This window comes from Copadichromis virginalis, unplaced genomic scaffold (genome assembly GCF_057382275.1).
Source record: "Copadichromis virginalis isolate Kocher_CV1m ecotype Utaka unplaced genomic scaffold, C_Virginalis_male_GT1.1 unmapped_scaffold_1, whole genome shotgun sequence".
Classification (NCBI taxonomy): domain Eukaryota; kingdom Metazoa; phylum Chordata; class Actinopteri; order Cichliformes; family Cichlidae; genus Copadichromis; species Copadichromis virginalis.
This window is the reverse complement of record NW_028188589.1, coordinates 10,854,216-10,867,007: the sequence shown is the minus strand read 5'-3', so window position 1 is coordinate 10,867,007 and position 12,792 is coordinate 10,854,216. Positions and strand designations below refer to the sequence as shown.

The window sequence follows — 12,792 nt, the reverse complement described above, 5'->3', positions numbered from 1 at the left end:
ACCCACAGGAGCTCTGACCTTTGACCTCCTGACCCTAACCATTTTAGTCTTGTTGCATCTTTAAATGCAAATCCATCCAAACTGTAGCCGAGCAAAAGAAGCTGGAAGCTGTTCTATGAATGATGTTGTTGAAGGAGCTTGGAAAGAAAAGCGTCTGGACTTCTTTAAGTTGCTTGAAGAGGGACATGGACGTCTTAACGCCCACTCACATCCTGGGACATTTGATCACAGGAAATCACATGATAGCGTGGGGCTAGATCTCACAATGGGTTCACCCAAGACACGAGTAGTTCTTTATGTTTCTCGTGCACGGGAGAGAACTGGACCAATGCCGTTCCTTCGCTTGACCACAGTCGCTCTCGTCCGTTCCCTCGTAACACTGTTCTTTTATTGAGGTTACATGAACATACATAGGTTCATTAACATACACGTGAACAAAGGTACCAGTCTGTATGTTATGTAGGTGTGTGTGTGTGTGTGTGTGTGTGTGTGTGTGTGTGTGTGTGTGTGTGTGTGTGTGTGTGTGGAGTCAGAGTGTGACCCCATAAACGACTTCCCTAAACCTGCTGGTCTGGAAGTCCAGCAGTTCATCTAAACAAAAGGCACTTAGACTAAAACAGACATCCTACCACAAAACAATAAGAAGGTAGCACCTCTCCCATGATCCCAGGACGTGGGTGTGAATGCCAGAACACTCTGGAGTCACACAAAGTCTTTAAAGACTACTATCATTACACAATTGGTTCTACACCTCTGAGCATATATGGTTAGATATTCCCCAATAACAATGACAATGATAAAATATAAATCCAACAATGGTTTTCAGGGTTTTTATCCTTAACTTCGTTTCCCTGGGTCTTTTCCCGTGTTGTAGTCGTGTGTCTTATTTTGAAAGAAATGTTTACGCGTTACCATAGCGACCAGAGAGCATTAAGGGTGCAGACAGGTGCATCCAACAACATTTTATTTTCCCTTATTTGATTTATGGACCTAACTGTATGAACTGGACTTTGGCTTTAATGCTGCTCCTCTTCATCATTGCTGTGTTGCATTTCCATCATTCTGCTGCTGGATTCACTGCAGGCTTTAACAAACACTCCTTTGGGTCCAGGCCCAGCCACGTGTTTGTAAGCTGCTGTGCTCCTCACAAATAAAGCCTGAAGCAGCTCAGACTGTTAGAAGCAGCACTGAGCCCTGTTACAGTTATAGTGTTAGAGCAGCGGCTGCAGCCTACAGCATTTAAACTAGCTGACAGTAAACACATCAGTCCAGATGTTACCACATTACTTTGTGATGCTGAGAGTTAAAGGAGACTGGCTGATTAAAATCCCATTCCTTACATCACCGTCCTCTGCTCTGACTGCTTTCATTTAATCACAATCAGAATACTTTTTTGATCCCCAGGGGAAATTATTTAGGTTACAGTGCTGCAGCACAAACAGGAACAAAGACACAACACACTCAGTAAGAAATAGCACAACATACACAATATATACATGCATACATATGAGTCACTTATAAGTAACATGTGAGTGCTGGGGTCTATGACAGCAGGCAGGTCTGTATTTATGTCCAGGCTGACATGAACAGCTAGTAGTTCAGGGTTCAACACTCAGGAAAGTGTGTGACCTTCCACACTGACAGAAGATGCTAAACATGACTTTAAACTGTTGTTTGTTAAAGCCTCACAGATCTGAGAGCAGGGCTCAGTGGGTACATGAGCCTTTATACATGAAGGCTTTCTGTTTCCAGGAGAGGAAACATGTGATCCAGCTGTGTTTGGTCACATGGATCTGCTCTGCATGGATCACCTGACTAAAACATGTTGTTATTATTGTTCTTACAGTCTTAAATCGGTACATCAGGCGGGTCACATGACACCCGGGGGTGACAGCAGCATCTTTCCTCTTTAGAAAGCTGCTCTCTGTCCCAGGAGCTGTTGTCACAGTAACAGCAGGAACAGGAAGTCACATGCTCTCTGCTCTGTGATTGGCTGCTTCTTATCTCAGCTTCCTGCAGAGGGTGGGGTCTGCTGATAACGCACACCAACAGAAGTGTGACTTTCACTTCCTGTTTATTGCTGTTGTTCTTAAAGCTCTCAGGCGATGCTGCAGCGCCCCCTGCTGACACAAACTCCTCCCTCTGTCTCAGAGGTCACAGGTCAGCCTGCTGCAGAGGGTCTGCCTGTTCATGGACTTCCTGTTACAGAGACGGGTCTCAGCGTCAACACTAGTTTCTGATTGGACGGTGTGGAAAATGTTACGAGTTCAAAATATTGGGGATGGAGACAAGAGAAAAACCACAATAACAACACTGGTCCGGCCGGGTTGAGTCAAACGATGATTTTAATGATCACACACGTGGGAGATGGACACTGATGCAGACAGCCTCTGATCTCAAAATGGTGGAGCATTGCTCAAACTCTTATAGCCTCTGGTGCCTCCACCTTATCATAAAAGCCTAAACATTCACATGCTTTCTCTCACACAGCGCCTAAGCTACGACCTTGGCTCCCTGTTTATCTGCTCCTGCTGAGATGGGGCAGAAAACTCCAGCATGTTCTCTTCTAATCAGACAAATAAGGCGATGACTTTCTGCAAACAGTATTTCTTATAACTCAGCAGTATAATGCATCATAAAACAATATCATTCATTCACAATAAATCAGCAGTTTAATATAATGCACATCAGTTTAACTAATGCAATAGTTATCAGCTTCTTCTAATTCAGGAGAATAATGCAAACTAAAACTACATAATAATTCACAATCTTTAATTAGGGGTATAGCATGGCATAAAATAATATTATAATCTAACAAAACCCAGCTTCCTCCAGCCGAGTAATGTGTGGATTCATCACTCTCTGTGGATCAGTGTAAGTCTGTGTGTGGGTCAGCTGCAGGACTTGTTTGACCTTTGACCCTGGCAGACAGAGCTGGTTACTGCTGTGTGACTCCTGCCGTCGCTCCACTTTAAATTTTACTTAAAATAAGTCCTGACATGGCCCCGCCCCCTCTGACCTGCTGCTCCTGGATGTGCTGAGGACACAGCGGAGGCTCAGAGGGGGCGGGGCTTTTCCCGTGGCGGTAACCAAACTGCATTAGGTCACTGCACTGCCAGTGTTTAACCACACCTCTTCTGACTGACCTTTGACCTCTGACATGTTGATTCGATCCTTATTTAATGACGTCTTTTATCTAGTGATTTAATTCTGTGTATTTATATGTGATGGTGTTCCTGAGTTCAGCCTCAGCTGATATCCACAGACGCTCCTATTGGCTGGTTTTAAAAACACATTTTTCCATTAAAGAGACTCTTTTAAAAACACGTCTGCCTGAAATTCACATTTCATTTATTTTGGGGGATTTTAACAGAGAGATAGAACTTTATGAATCCCTCATGTTTATCCTCCAGGAAATCCAGTTTGTAGCAGCAGAACACCGACAAATCTTTACACAGCACAGAATTAGGATATCAAATAAAGGGGAATAAGAGAATATGAATATAAGCATAAATATGTACATATATACACAGACCTCACACAGAGACAGCAGCTACACTGTGTGTGGATGTGATCCACAGTCACAGCTGTGGGTTTCAGTCAGTGTGTCTCTAACTTCATGGTCACATTTCAAAGCTTATTGGAGCCAGAAGATGTTCAAGTAAAAGATTTATTGCTGTACTCGTCTACCAGGATAACAGGAGGTTCATAAAGCTGTGTCATACTTCAGCTTTACATCATGCAGTAGTAGTTTATTAAACCCCCCAAAATATGACTATCCAGAGTTGGGACCAGGAAGCAGAGTTGCAGTCTTACACGCCTCTCTGCAGCTTCTCTCCTCCTGCTACCCCCCAAAAACCCATCTCCATAGAGACTGTGTCAGCTCCCAAACAGACAAAAAACAAACTAAAAACCAGCAACAAACAACTTAAACATAAACAGTCACAAAGAAAGAACAATACAGTATCCACATCTGAACCAAAGAGTAAAACAGTGAAATGTGGATTATTAAACATTAGGTCTCTCTCCTCCAAGTCTCTGTTAGTACATGTTAGTAAAAACATTTCTGCATTTTACCCATATTTTATTTTGAACTCAAAATCAAAGATTCCAGATTCTCCTACATGTTGGTTTTGAATCAGATAGGACGACAGATTTCAGGTGGCCCTGTGTCTTTCTCTATTACATTTGCCACTGTGTAACTCAAAGTTATTTAAGGACTAGTTTATTTCAATGGATGAGTTTACTGACTGACGCGCAGAAGAAATAGTTCTTTATGGAGCCTAGATGGTGTGAATGATGAGACCAAAGACTGCAATATCTTGTACCAAAAATATATTGAATAAATGGAGGAAAGGGGAAATGGAACAAAATAATTAACACAACACACAACATAAATGCCCACAATTAAATAATAAATCAATGCTCTTCTTTTTAAAGTTCACTTTTAAGGTATTCCTCCTTAGAGTCCAGCTTCATACAAATGGGGAAATATGTCCGTAATCCAAAGACGGCTAAGTGGGGGAAAGAGGGGAAACAAAGAATGGTCCTACCGGCTCGCCACTTCAATATGAAGAAGATTAATTCAAAGGGAGGGAACAAAACCTGACCTGTAGGTCAGAAAAACGTCCATTAGCACATCAAGTTCGATTCAGTTTACCGGTAAACAAATATATTTTTCTGCAAGCCTATGTAACAATGCAAATCATCATCAACCAATGTACAACAGTTAAATCATTAATTATCTTGGCTACGTAGCTTAATCTATACATTCCAGTAGCGTTCGCTACAAACAATACAAAAACAACAATAAAGAAAAACAGCTGTCTAACAGACAGCATAGCCGAATTCAAGGCAACACATAACAATAATCATTCAATCGCACTTTGTTTCAAAGTAAGCCCATTAAAATGCTTAAGTAAATAAAAGTGTTCAAAAACAGCGGTTTTTGAGCCGGAGTTCTGCTCGCGGTGGGAACGCCGCCGCAAAAAGCCACTTTTTAATCGCGAAAACGATCGGCTGGTTACTGACAACCAAAAGGTTGTTTTTGGTAGATATTAAAGATCATGGGTGGGCGGGGCAAATGGAGCAGTTTTCTACAGTCGAGTAAAATTCCAGGAAAGAGCTGGGTGTGGCTTTCCTTTAAATCACATGATCAACAGCTTTAAGATGGAGGCAACTCGCTCAGTGTTTCCTGTTTCATTCTTAGACTGTGGCGATGGTAAGTAGCAGCTTTTCACTTGTTACCTGGCATCTTTTCAGCCACCAATGATAGTCATTGTATGTTATCAACATTTCACTAAATATGTTTGCTCTCATGTTTAAAATAGGCAAAGAGCAAAATAGGTATGTCTGCAGACTCTGCTGTAGCCAAAGTTATCAGATCTCCTGTGTTTTTAAATCCCTAACTGCTCGATCATTATCATTTTAGAAGACAACAATTTCTCAAAGGAGGTTCAAAACTAATGCCTACAAGATTACCAAGAGGATGGTTCGGGGCTCTTACATGACTCCGGGAAGTCAACACTTGGTGGATGAGGTGTGTTACCTTTGACACTTTTAAGACAGTCCTGTTTATCACTACTAACAATAAGCAAATATGTTTTCACTCAACAGATCCTTCACAGCATATTGTTTCTGGGCAAAATCAACAACATCCCCTTTTCTCCAGAAGAAATCTTCCCTAATCCTTTTGTGTTGGGTTCTTTAATGAGAAGATATCCCAGGCCTTTAAAGTTGTATTCGACTCAGCTTCCCAGGCGAAGTCCCTTCTCCTGTGTGCTCGACATGGTAAGATAACTCTTCTCACATTTTCAGTCAATCTGACAAACTTCCAGTTTTTAGGAAAGTATAATGCAAAGTGCTTTTTTACTGAGAAATCCAAAGAAAATCCATACTGTACCTTATACTTCAACATATGCTTCTAGCTATACTTCTCCACCAAACACAGAGACTGCAGGAGAGCTGGAGACTTGCTTCAGAATTTGTTAGTTCTAAATAATGTCTAACAGACTCATTATTGGAGATGCTTACAGTCTTCAAGGCGTATATGATGCTGTCACTGTGTAGCTGCTGGATCTGTTAAGCTCAAAGACTCTAAATTCAGCGTGTTTTGACAGCCCGGCATAGCAAAATAGAAAAAAAAAGGTCAATTAGCAAATTTAATTATAAATTAGTGAGAACAAAGATGGATTTTTGCTTATTGATTTAAAATTAAATAGATTTTTGTGACATGTTTCACCCCCTATCTTAAAATGTCTAAATCAAAAGCATCCAATGGTCCTGCATAGTTAAATAAGTCAAGCAGCGAAACAAACATGTTGATCAACTTTCTATGAAAAACAACTATATAATCAGGTGCAACACTTTGACCAGATCTGTAACTGTTTTCAGATCGTCCTGCAAAATAACTCAGAGAATGAAGAGCAAATAAAGCAGAGTCTGCAAGATCTCCTCACAGACTTGGACTTAGAAGAGAATAATAAAAAAACAGCTTTCGTCTCGTCCACCATCTGCATTTCTCAAAAATCCCAAACCAACAAATCAGAAAGGTACTGCGGAGTCTCCATGTCCACCAAAGGTCCTAACGCTGGGAAAATTATGATTGCTGCCTCCTGTCTTAGCAAATGGCATAAATATGTATCTGGTGCGGTGATGACCTATTATCCAAACACAGTCCAGAAAGATTACTTTGATGGAACAATTGAAGTACCTGGAAATATCAGGTGTGAGGCTTTTTGTCTCCGTGATGGTGCCAGAATGAAGCCTTGCAGATCATGTAAGAATTTGTTTGGCTTGAACACAGAAGACCTCAGAGAGTGGCCATATGGTAACTGTGCTGAAGCTGAGAGCCTGAGCAATTTGCTTGAAAATGAGAGAGAAGTTGAAACACATGTGGATGAATACTCAGCTGAAAAGGACAACAGGCAGAGAGCTGAGGATGAGGTTGGTAGGGTTCTTAGAACTGTGTTGCAAAGGATTCGGTTTAACTGGACAGGTGAATTTTACAACCCAGAACAAGAGTGAGATTTCATGAAATCATTTGCATTCATCATTCTGATAAATCAAAGATTCTCTGCTCTGACAGCATCTGTGTGGATTTTCTGTAATCACAGAGACGTGTATAAGCATGTTTACTTTCCATCTCCATGTAATTGTCACATTTAATAATTAAAACTGGCTTCTATGGGTTTTTGTTTGTTTGCTTACATATCTAGTGTTTAATGCAATGTGAAGCATTATTAGACAGCATTTATTGGGAAGAATCCCATATTTATACTGGTCTGTACCCAGGGTACACAGAAAATAAAAACACATGTTTTCTTATTATGATCCCAACTATAATTTACTTAAGCAAAAGCACTACATGTGTAGTTATAATATTTATAGCAGTTACTGTGGAGCTTTAAATTTATCATCTTAAATGTTTATATGCTGATTATATTGCTTTATATAAGAAAGGCCTAACTCTGAGTACACTCTGTGCCAAAAAGTGCTGACAGGAAACTGCATGCTTTTGCAGAAACGTGCTTTTGCAGCTAGAAAGTGAAGCTGATATATATCAGTTTTAATTAGTTTTTACCAACTGCTTGCTAGGGCAATCCCACGAGTTTGGTGTTTTTGTATTGAACATGATTCCAAGTGCTTTCTATAACACATAGCAGAGGTGCCACAACAAAGACTGAGAAGAGGACAGGAAGAGACAGTGAAAGAGATGCACTCCTTCGCCATTCATGTTAAAGCGTTGCATAGCTTTAATTTTAGAGAGTGTTGCATAACTTTAGTCATTTTTCTACCACAGGTGAAGCCAAGAATTGTGAAGCTCTCTTTTGGCCAAATACCAGAATCTGTAAGAAGAAGAAAAAACAAACAATCAAATAGGTCATTATTAAGAGGACAACAATCTCTTGATGATTATCCACAGTGTCTTTGATAACTCTGAGATACAAACTGTCAAGGATATACACATCCCAGCAAACAATAGCTGTGTTTGACTAAAGCGATTAATAACAAGGACAGAGCTACAATCACTACAGTCAAACATAAAGGGCTTAATCCTGAATCCAAGTCTGAGCTGTGATGCCGTTGGTGCTGAAAGCTGCTCAGATCCTGAAGCTGCACGTTTTGTCTCTCTCTAACCAAACCAGCAGCAAAAGAAGACACATTTCGCTTGACATAAACATTGTCATGAATTCCCTCTTACTTTTGCTGGTTTGCTTCCACCACCATTAAAACACACACAGAAAAAGAACACAGCACAGCTCTCTGCCTCTCTCAGTGTACTTTAAGAACACCGTTTCCCATCTCAAATCTCTGTTTTTGGCATTATTCGCTTGCTTGTTATGAAGCAGTCTACCGTTGTTTACAGCCATTTTTTTTTAATGACTTCCGACAAGACAGCCTCATTTCTGCTGTTCAATACCAAATTTTATTTATTTATTTCAAATTAAGTGAAACTGCAAAATGCTCTGCTGTGTCTCTATTAAAACCTCTTATTAAAACCTCTGAATCACTTCAGCAGCATCAGCCAATGTACATTTGTTGAGTCGTGGTTCTCGTCTGCTTTTGTTCTACTGCAGAATAATATTTTTAAGGTTATCTACTGTAAAAAGCTAGGCCAGGAAAATCTGCTTCATGGTTTTGTGTTTTATCCTCAGTTACTTTGACACAAAAGCATCTGCTGTGATGCTCACACCTCTGATGAAGTTTCACAAGTGTCAGTACTGATAAATGATCAGAATTATAATGTTTCTGACTCTCTGAGTAAGAATTAAATGGAATCTAATTGGGACCTTGTGAATTGGAATTGAACAGGTTCTAGAAATCAGTGATGATACTCAGCTCCAATACCCACCTATGATATGAGGCTTACGAACGCTGACTGGGTTTCATTTACCAGCTTTTTATGTTCTTCCTGCAGTTTCCTCCCCACATCACTCATCTTAACTTTTTTCCAGTCCTCCTCAGTCTAAACAGAACACACAACAATACAAAGAAAAGCTCAGGTGATTGATCTCTAACACTAGGCATCCCCAGTCTTATTCTTAGCAGTCTAACTTCTCACCATATCTTTGAAGGCCTCTCCATTGTAGTAGCGCTTGGATGCTGGATACTCTATCGTTTTGTCACATAGTTCCAGGAAACTGGAAGCCACCAGATGCAGCTCCTCTCCGTCATAGCCGTACAGCTTTTTGTCCTCACACGTCATCAGCACAAGCTCGTCACATGGACATGAGGTGCCCTTTACCACACCAATAACCTGCATTTTTACAATCTCGGGAAGGTAGAATTTTCCCCAGGCGTTAACTTCATCATCATCCCCGTTGTATTTGGTGTTCTCAAGCTCTTCTATCCACAGGTCAGCACCACTTGGCTTCTTCAGGTGAACGCACATGCTTTTGTTTTTGGAAACAAAATCTTTCACCCATTTCAGGTACTTTTCACCTGGAAAGAAGCAGACAAGGAAATATGGATGAATGTAGAAGTGTTGGAAAAGACAAATAGCAAGGTTATCCTACAGCAGTTTGTGAAAATGTTGTATCTTGAAATAAGCAGGCAAAATGAGGATCTCACTTATCTCATATGTTCTGACTACCGACTTTCTTCAGTTAAAGGACAAAAAAAGGGCACACTGGAGGCTGACAGAGTGTGCAATGGTGGGAATCATTTTGCAGAACTCACTAAAGTTTGTTTCTCCTGGAACAAGCTTTCTACACTTCGGCAAATGAAAATACTGTGTTAAACTAAAAAAGAGCACCAGACCAAGGTCTACAGTACTAACAGAAAAGCATGCCGTTACCTGTTGCCTGTCGACACAGCTGCTCATCTTCCTCACCAAAAAAAAAAATGAGGATCCCTGAAAGGAATAGAAAGGTTATGTTAAAATGAATGACTGTCACGGTGATCATGGGAAGCTCCAAAATATCACAACAATAGCTACGAAATCACAAAATGCAGTGTGATGTCTGTAAGCACCAAACATGACATCTCTGCAAATTCATCTTGAAACATGTAGGTACCTCACACGTACAGCTGCAGCCATCTCAGCCATTTATCACTGTGGCTGCCAAGTGGCTGCCACTTCACAAGCGCATGGCACAACACAGAAGAGCCACCTCCACAGGACAAGACTCAGCAGTCCATCTGCATCTTAAGGATAAAGGACACTCTTTCGAGGATGCTAATGTTCACATTTTGGGCAGAGAGGACAGATGGTTTGAAAGAGGAGTGAAAGAAGCATCTATGTCCACTGTGAGCGACCATCTTTGAACAGAGGCGGGGTTTACGACACCAACTCTCTGCCATCTATAATCCAGTTTTGAGATCCCTTCCCAGACGCCTTAACGCCCACTCACATCCTGGGCCATCTGACCTCAGGAATTCGCATGATAAGGTGGGGCCAGGTTTCACAATGAACTCACCCGAAACTGGCTGATTGGGGCCCACACCCAGTTTCCCACCTTGGCTCAGGTGATTAGAGGATCATCAGGGGGTCCTTTGTCCCTCTGTGGGGGGAAACTCCCAATAGGCTTATATCTGGGACTCTCCACCATTTGACCTTAGAACTGAAGAAGCTTCTCGGATGAGAGGTGAAACGTCTTCAGTAACTTAAAGGAGTCCAGACGCTTTTCTTTGCAAGCTCCTTTGACTACGATGACCTGGATGACTGAGAACCTTCACAGACATAAGGTGAATGTGACAAACAAAGCGCCTTCTTGTTCTCTGTGATAATGTAAAGTTATTAATGAAAAAACAAACGAGTAAAAAACGGACTGGAAACATGTCTTCAATCAAAACTCGACAAAAACAAAGAAACAGCCTCACTTCTCTGCGACGCTCCCTAAAAATGACGTTACGTGTTACGTACCAGAGATTTCTATACAGCCCTTTATCAAGCCGAGAGAAAGTGACGCAAAACCCTCCAACTAATAACGACTAGCAGAGAGGCTCAGCTGAGTGTAGTTACCTGGTTTGCAGACGCATACAGACGTTTCCTGTCCTCTCGGACGCAGCTGTGATAGAACATGTGGTGCATTACCGCCACCAACTGGCTTGGAGTGAGGACCGGAAATCGCTCATGCCAAATCAAAAAAAAAAAAAACATAAAGAAAGATTAAGTGAAGAGATAAATGAATACATTAAATCAAGAAGAAAAAAACCCACCACCGGACATATACATCCTCATATCCTTCTGTACAAATGAGTTTGTTTTAGAAACTGAAAAAAGCCACAAAACCTTCACATCTAGAAATCCTTTGCAGTAAAACTTGTTTTTTGGCAGGTTCCACAGGTTTTGAATCAGTTTTCTTCTTTATTCCTGATAATTTTGACAATGAAAAAGAACATGTTCTATAGGGCTTTGGAGTTGACGTCACGCCGCAATGCATTGTGGGAGCGCGGCACCATTTTCGAGGTCTACGAATCAAAACAAACACACTGTGTTGGAACGACGATTACAAGATGCTTAAAAGCAGCTCAAAAGAGAATGGACTGTATAGAGACCGATTGCGTCCAGAGGCGAAGCGGCGGTACTTGCAGAAAATAGCGTGCAGTGGAAATGTGGACCCGTATGAAATACGGCCGTGGAGTAGAAACCCTGAAGACGTAGCCTGATATATTTTCGTACCTTATCTGTGGAGTCAGCGCGTACAAGTCGTCATTCAAACAAAGGTAAGTCAGCTCGAGTACTGCGTGTGAAATGCGTTTGATTTCCCTGCAAACATTCACATTAGTGCAGCATAAATTCATTCATGAGGGGAAATTACAGTGAGAACATGTGGAGGCTGTTAGAGGGAGAAGATAGTGAGTTCAGTGCAGGGCTGTGCAGAGAGGTTTAAAGGGGCGGGTGCTCAAAGTTAAAAAGGGGCACATTGAACCAGGCTGAATAACAACAACACACATTCATCAAGAATCTAATATGGGAAGGGCAGGGCTGTGTTGGTCTGAGACTGTAGACATTAAAAAGTCCACAGGAGAGATGGTAGCTGATTAAACAAGTGTCATGAGATAATAACAAAATGCAAAGATTGGTGACAGCGCTTGGAACCATAAGGCAACAAAAAACTATGTATGTAAAAAAAAAAAAAAAAAAAAAAAAAAAAAAAAATATATATATATATATATATATATATATATATATATATATATATATATATATATATATATACATACATACATACAGTGGGGCAAAAAAGTATTTAGTCAGCCACCGATTGTGCAAGTTCCCCCACTTAAAATGATGACAGAGGTCAGTAATTTGCACCAGAGGTACACTTCAACTGTGAGAGACAGAATGTGAAAAAAAAAATCCATGAATTCACATGGTAGGATTTGTAAAGAATTTATTTGTAAATCAGGGTGGAAAATAAGTATTTGGTCACCTCAAACAAGGAAAATCTCTGGCTCTCACAGACCTGTAACGTCTTCTGTAAGAAGCTTTTCTGTCCCCCACTCGTTACCTGTATGAATGGCACCTGTTTGAACTCATCATCTGTATAAAAGACACCTGTCCACAGCCTCAAACAGTCAGACTCCAAACTCCGCCATGGCCAAGACCAAAGAGCTTTCGAAGGACACCAGGAAAAGTATTGTAGACCTGCACCAGACTGGGAAGAGTGAATCTACAATAGGCAAGCAGCTTGGTGTGAAAAAATCAACTGTGGGAGCAATCATCAGAAAATGGAAGACATACAAGACCACTGATAATCTCCCTCGATCTGGGGCTCCACGCAAGATCTCATCCCGTGGGGTCAAAATGATCATGAGAACGGTGAGCAAAGATCCCAGAACCAC

The 12,792-nt window shown here is 41.0% G+C and overlaps 1 protein-coding gene and 1 long non-coding RNA gene across 2 annotated transcripts; one reads left to right on the top strand and one right to left on the bottom strand.

Annotated features, from left to right (window-relative positions):
- Window positions 1-4,320: 4,320 nt before the first annotated feature.
- On the bottom strand, window positions 4,321-6,771 carry LOC146679832 (uncharacterized). The gene is made up of 2 exons (XR_014918591.1): window positions 6,713-6,771; window positions 4,321-4,610 (listed from the first exon to the last, which is right to left on the bottom strand). It is a non-coding gene; the product is annotated as an uncharacterized LOC146679832 (long non-coding RNA).
- Window positions 5,331-7,192, top strand: LOC146679831 (uncharacterized). The gene is made up of 3 exons (XM_085450301.1): window positions 5,331-5,539; window positions 5,617-5,790; window positions 6,394-7,192. Exons 1-3 carry the CDS (start codon window positions 5,489-5,491, stop codon window positions 7,024-7,026), a joined length of 858 nt encoding a protein of 285 aa, XP_085306427.1. The 5' UTR covers window positions 5,331-5,488; the 3' UTR covers window positions 7,027-7,192.
- The last annotated feature ends 5,600 nt before the right edge of the window (window positions 7,193-12,792 follow it).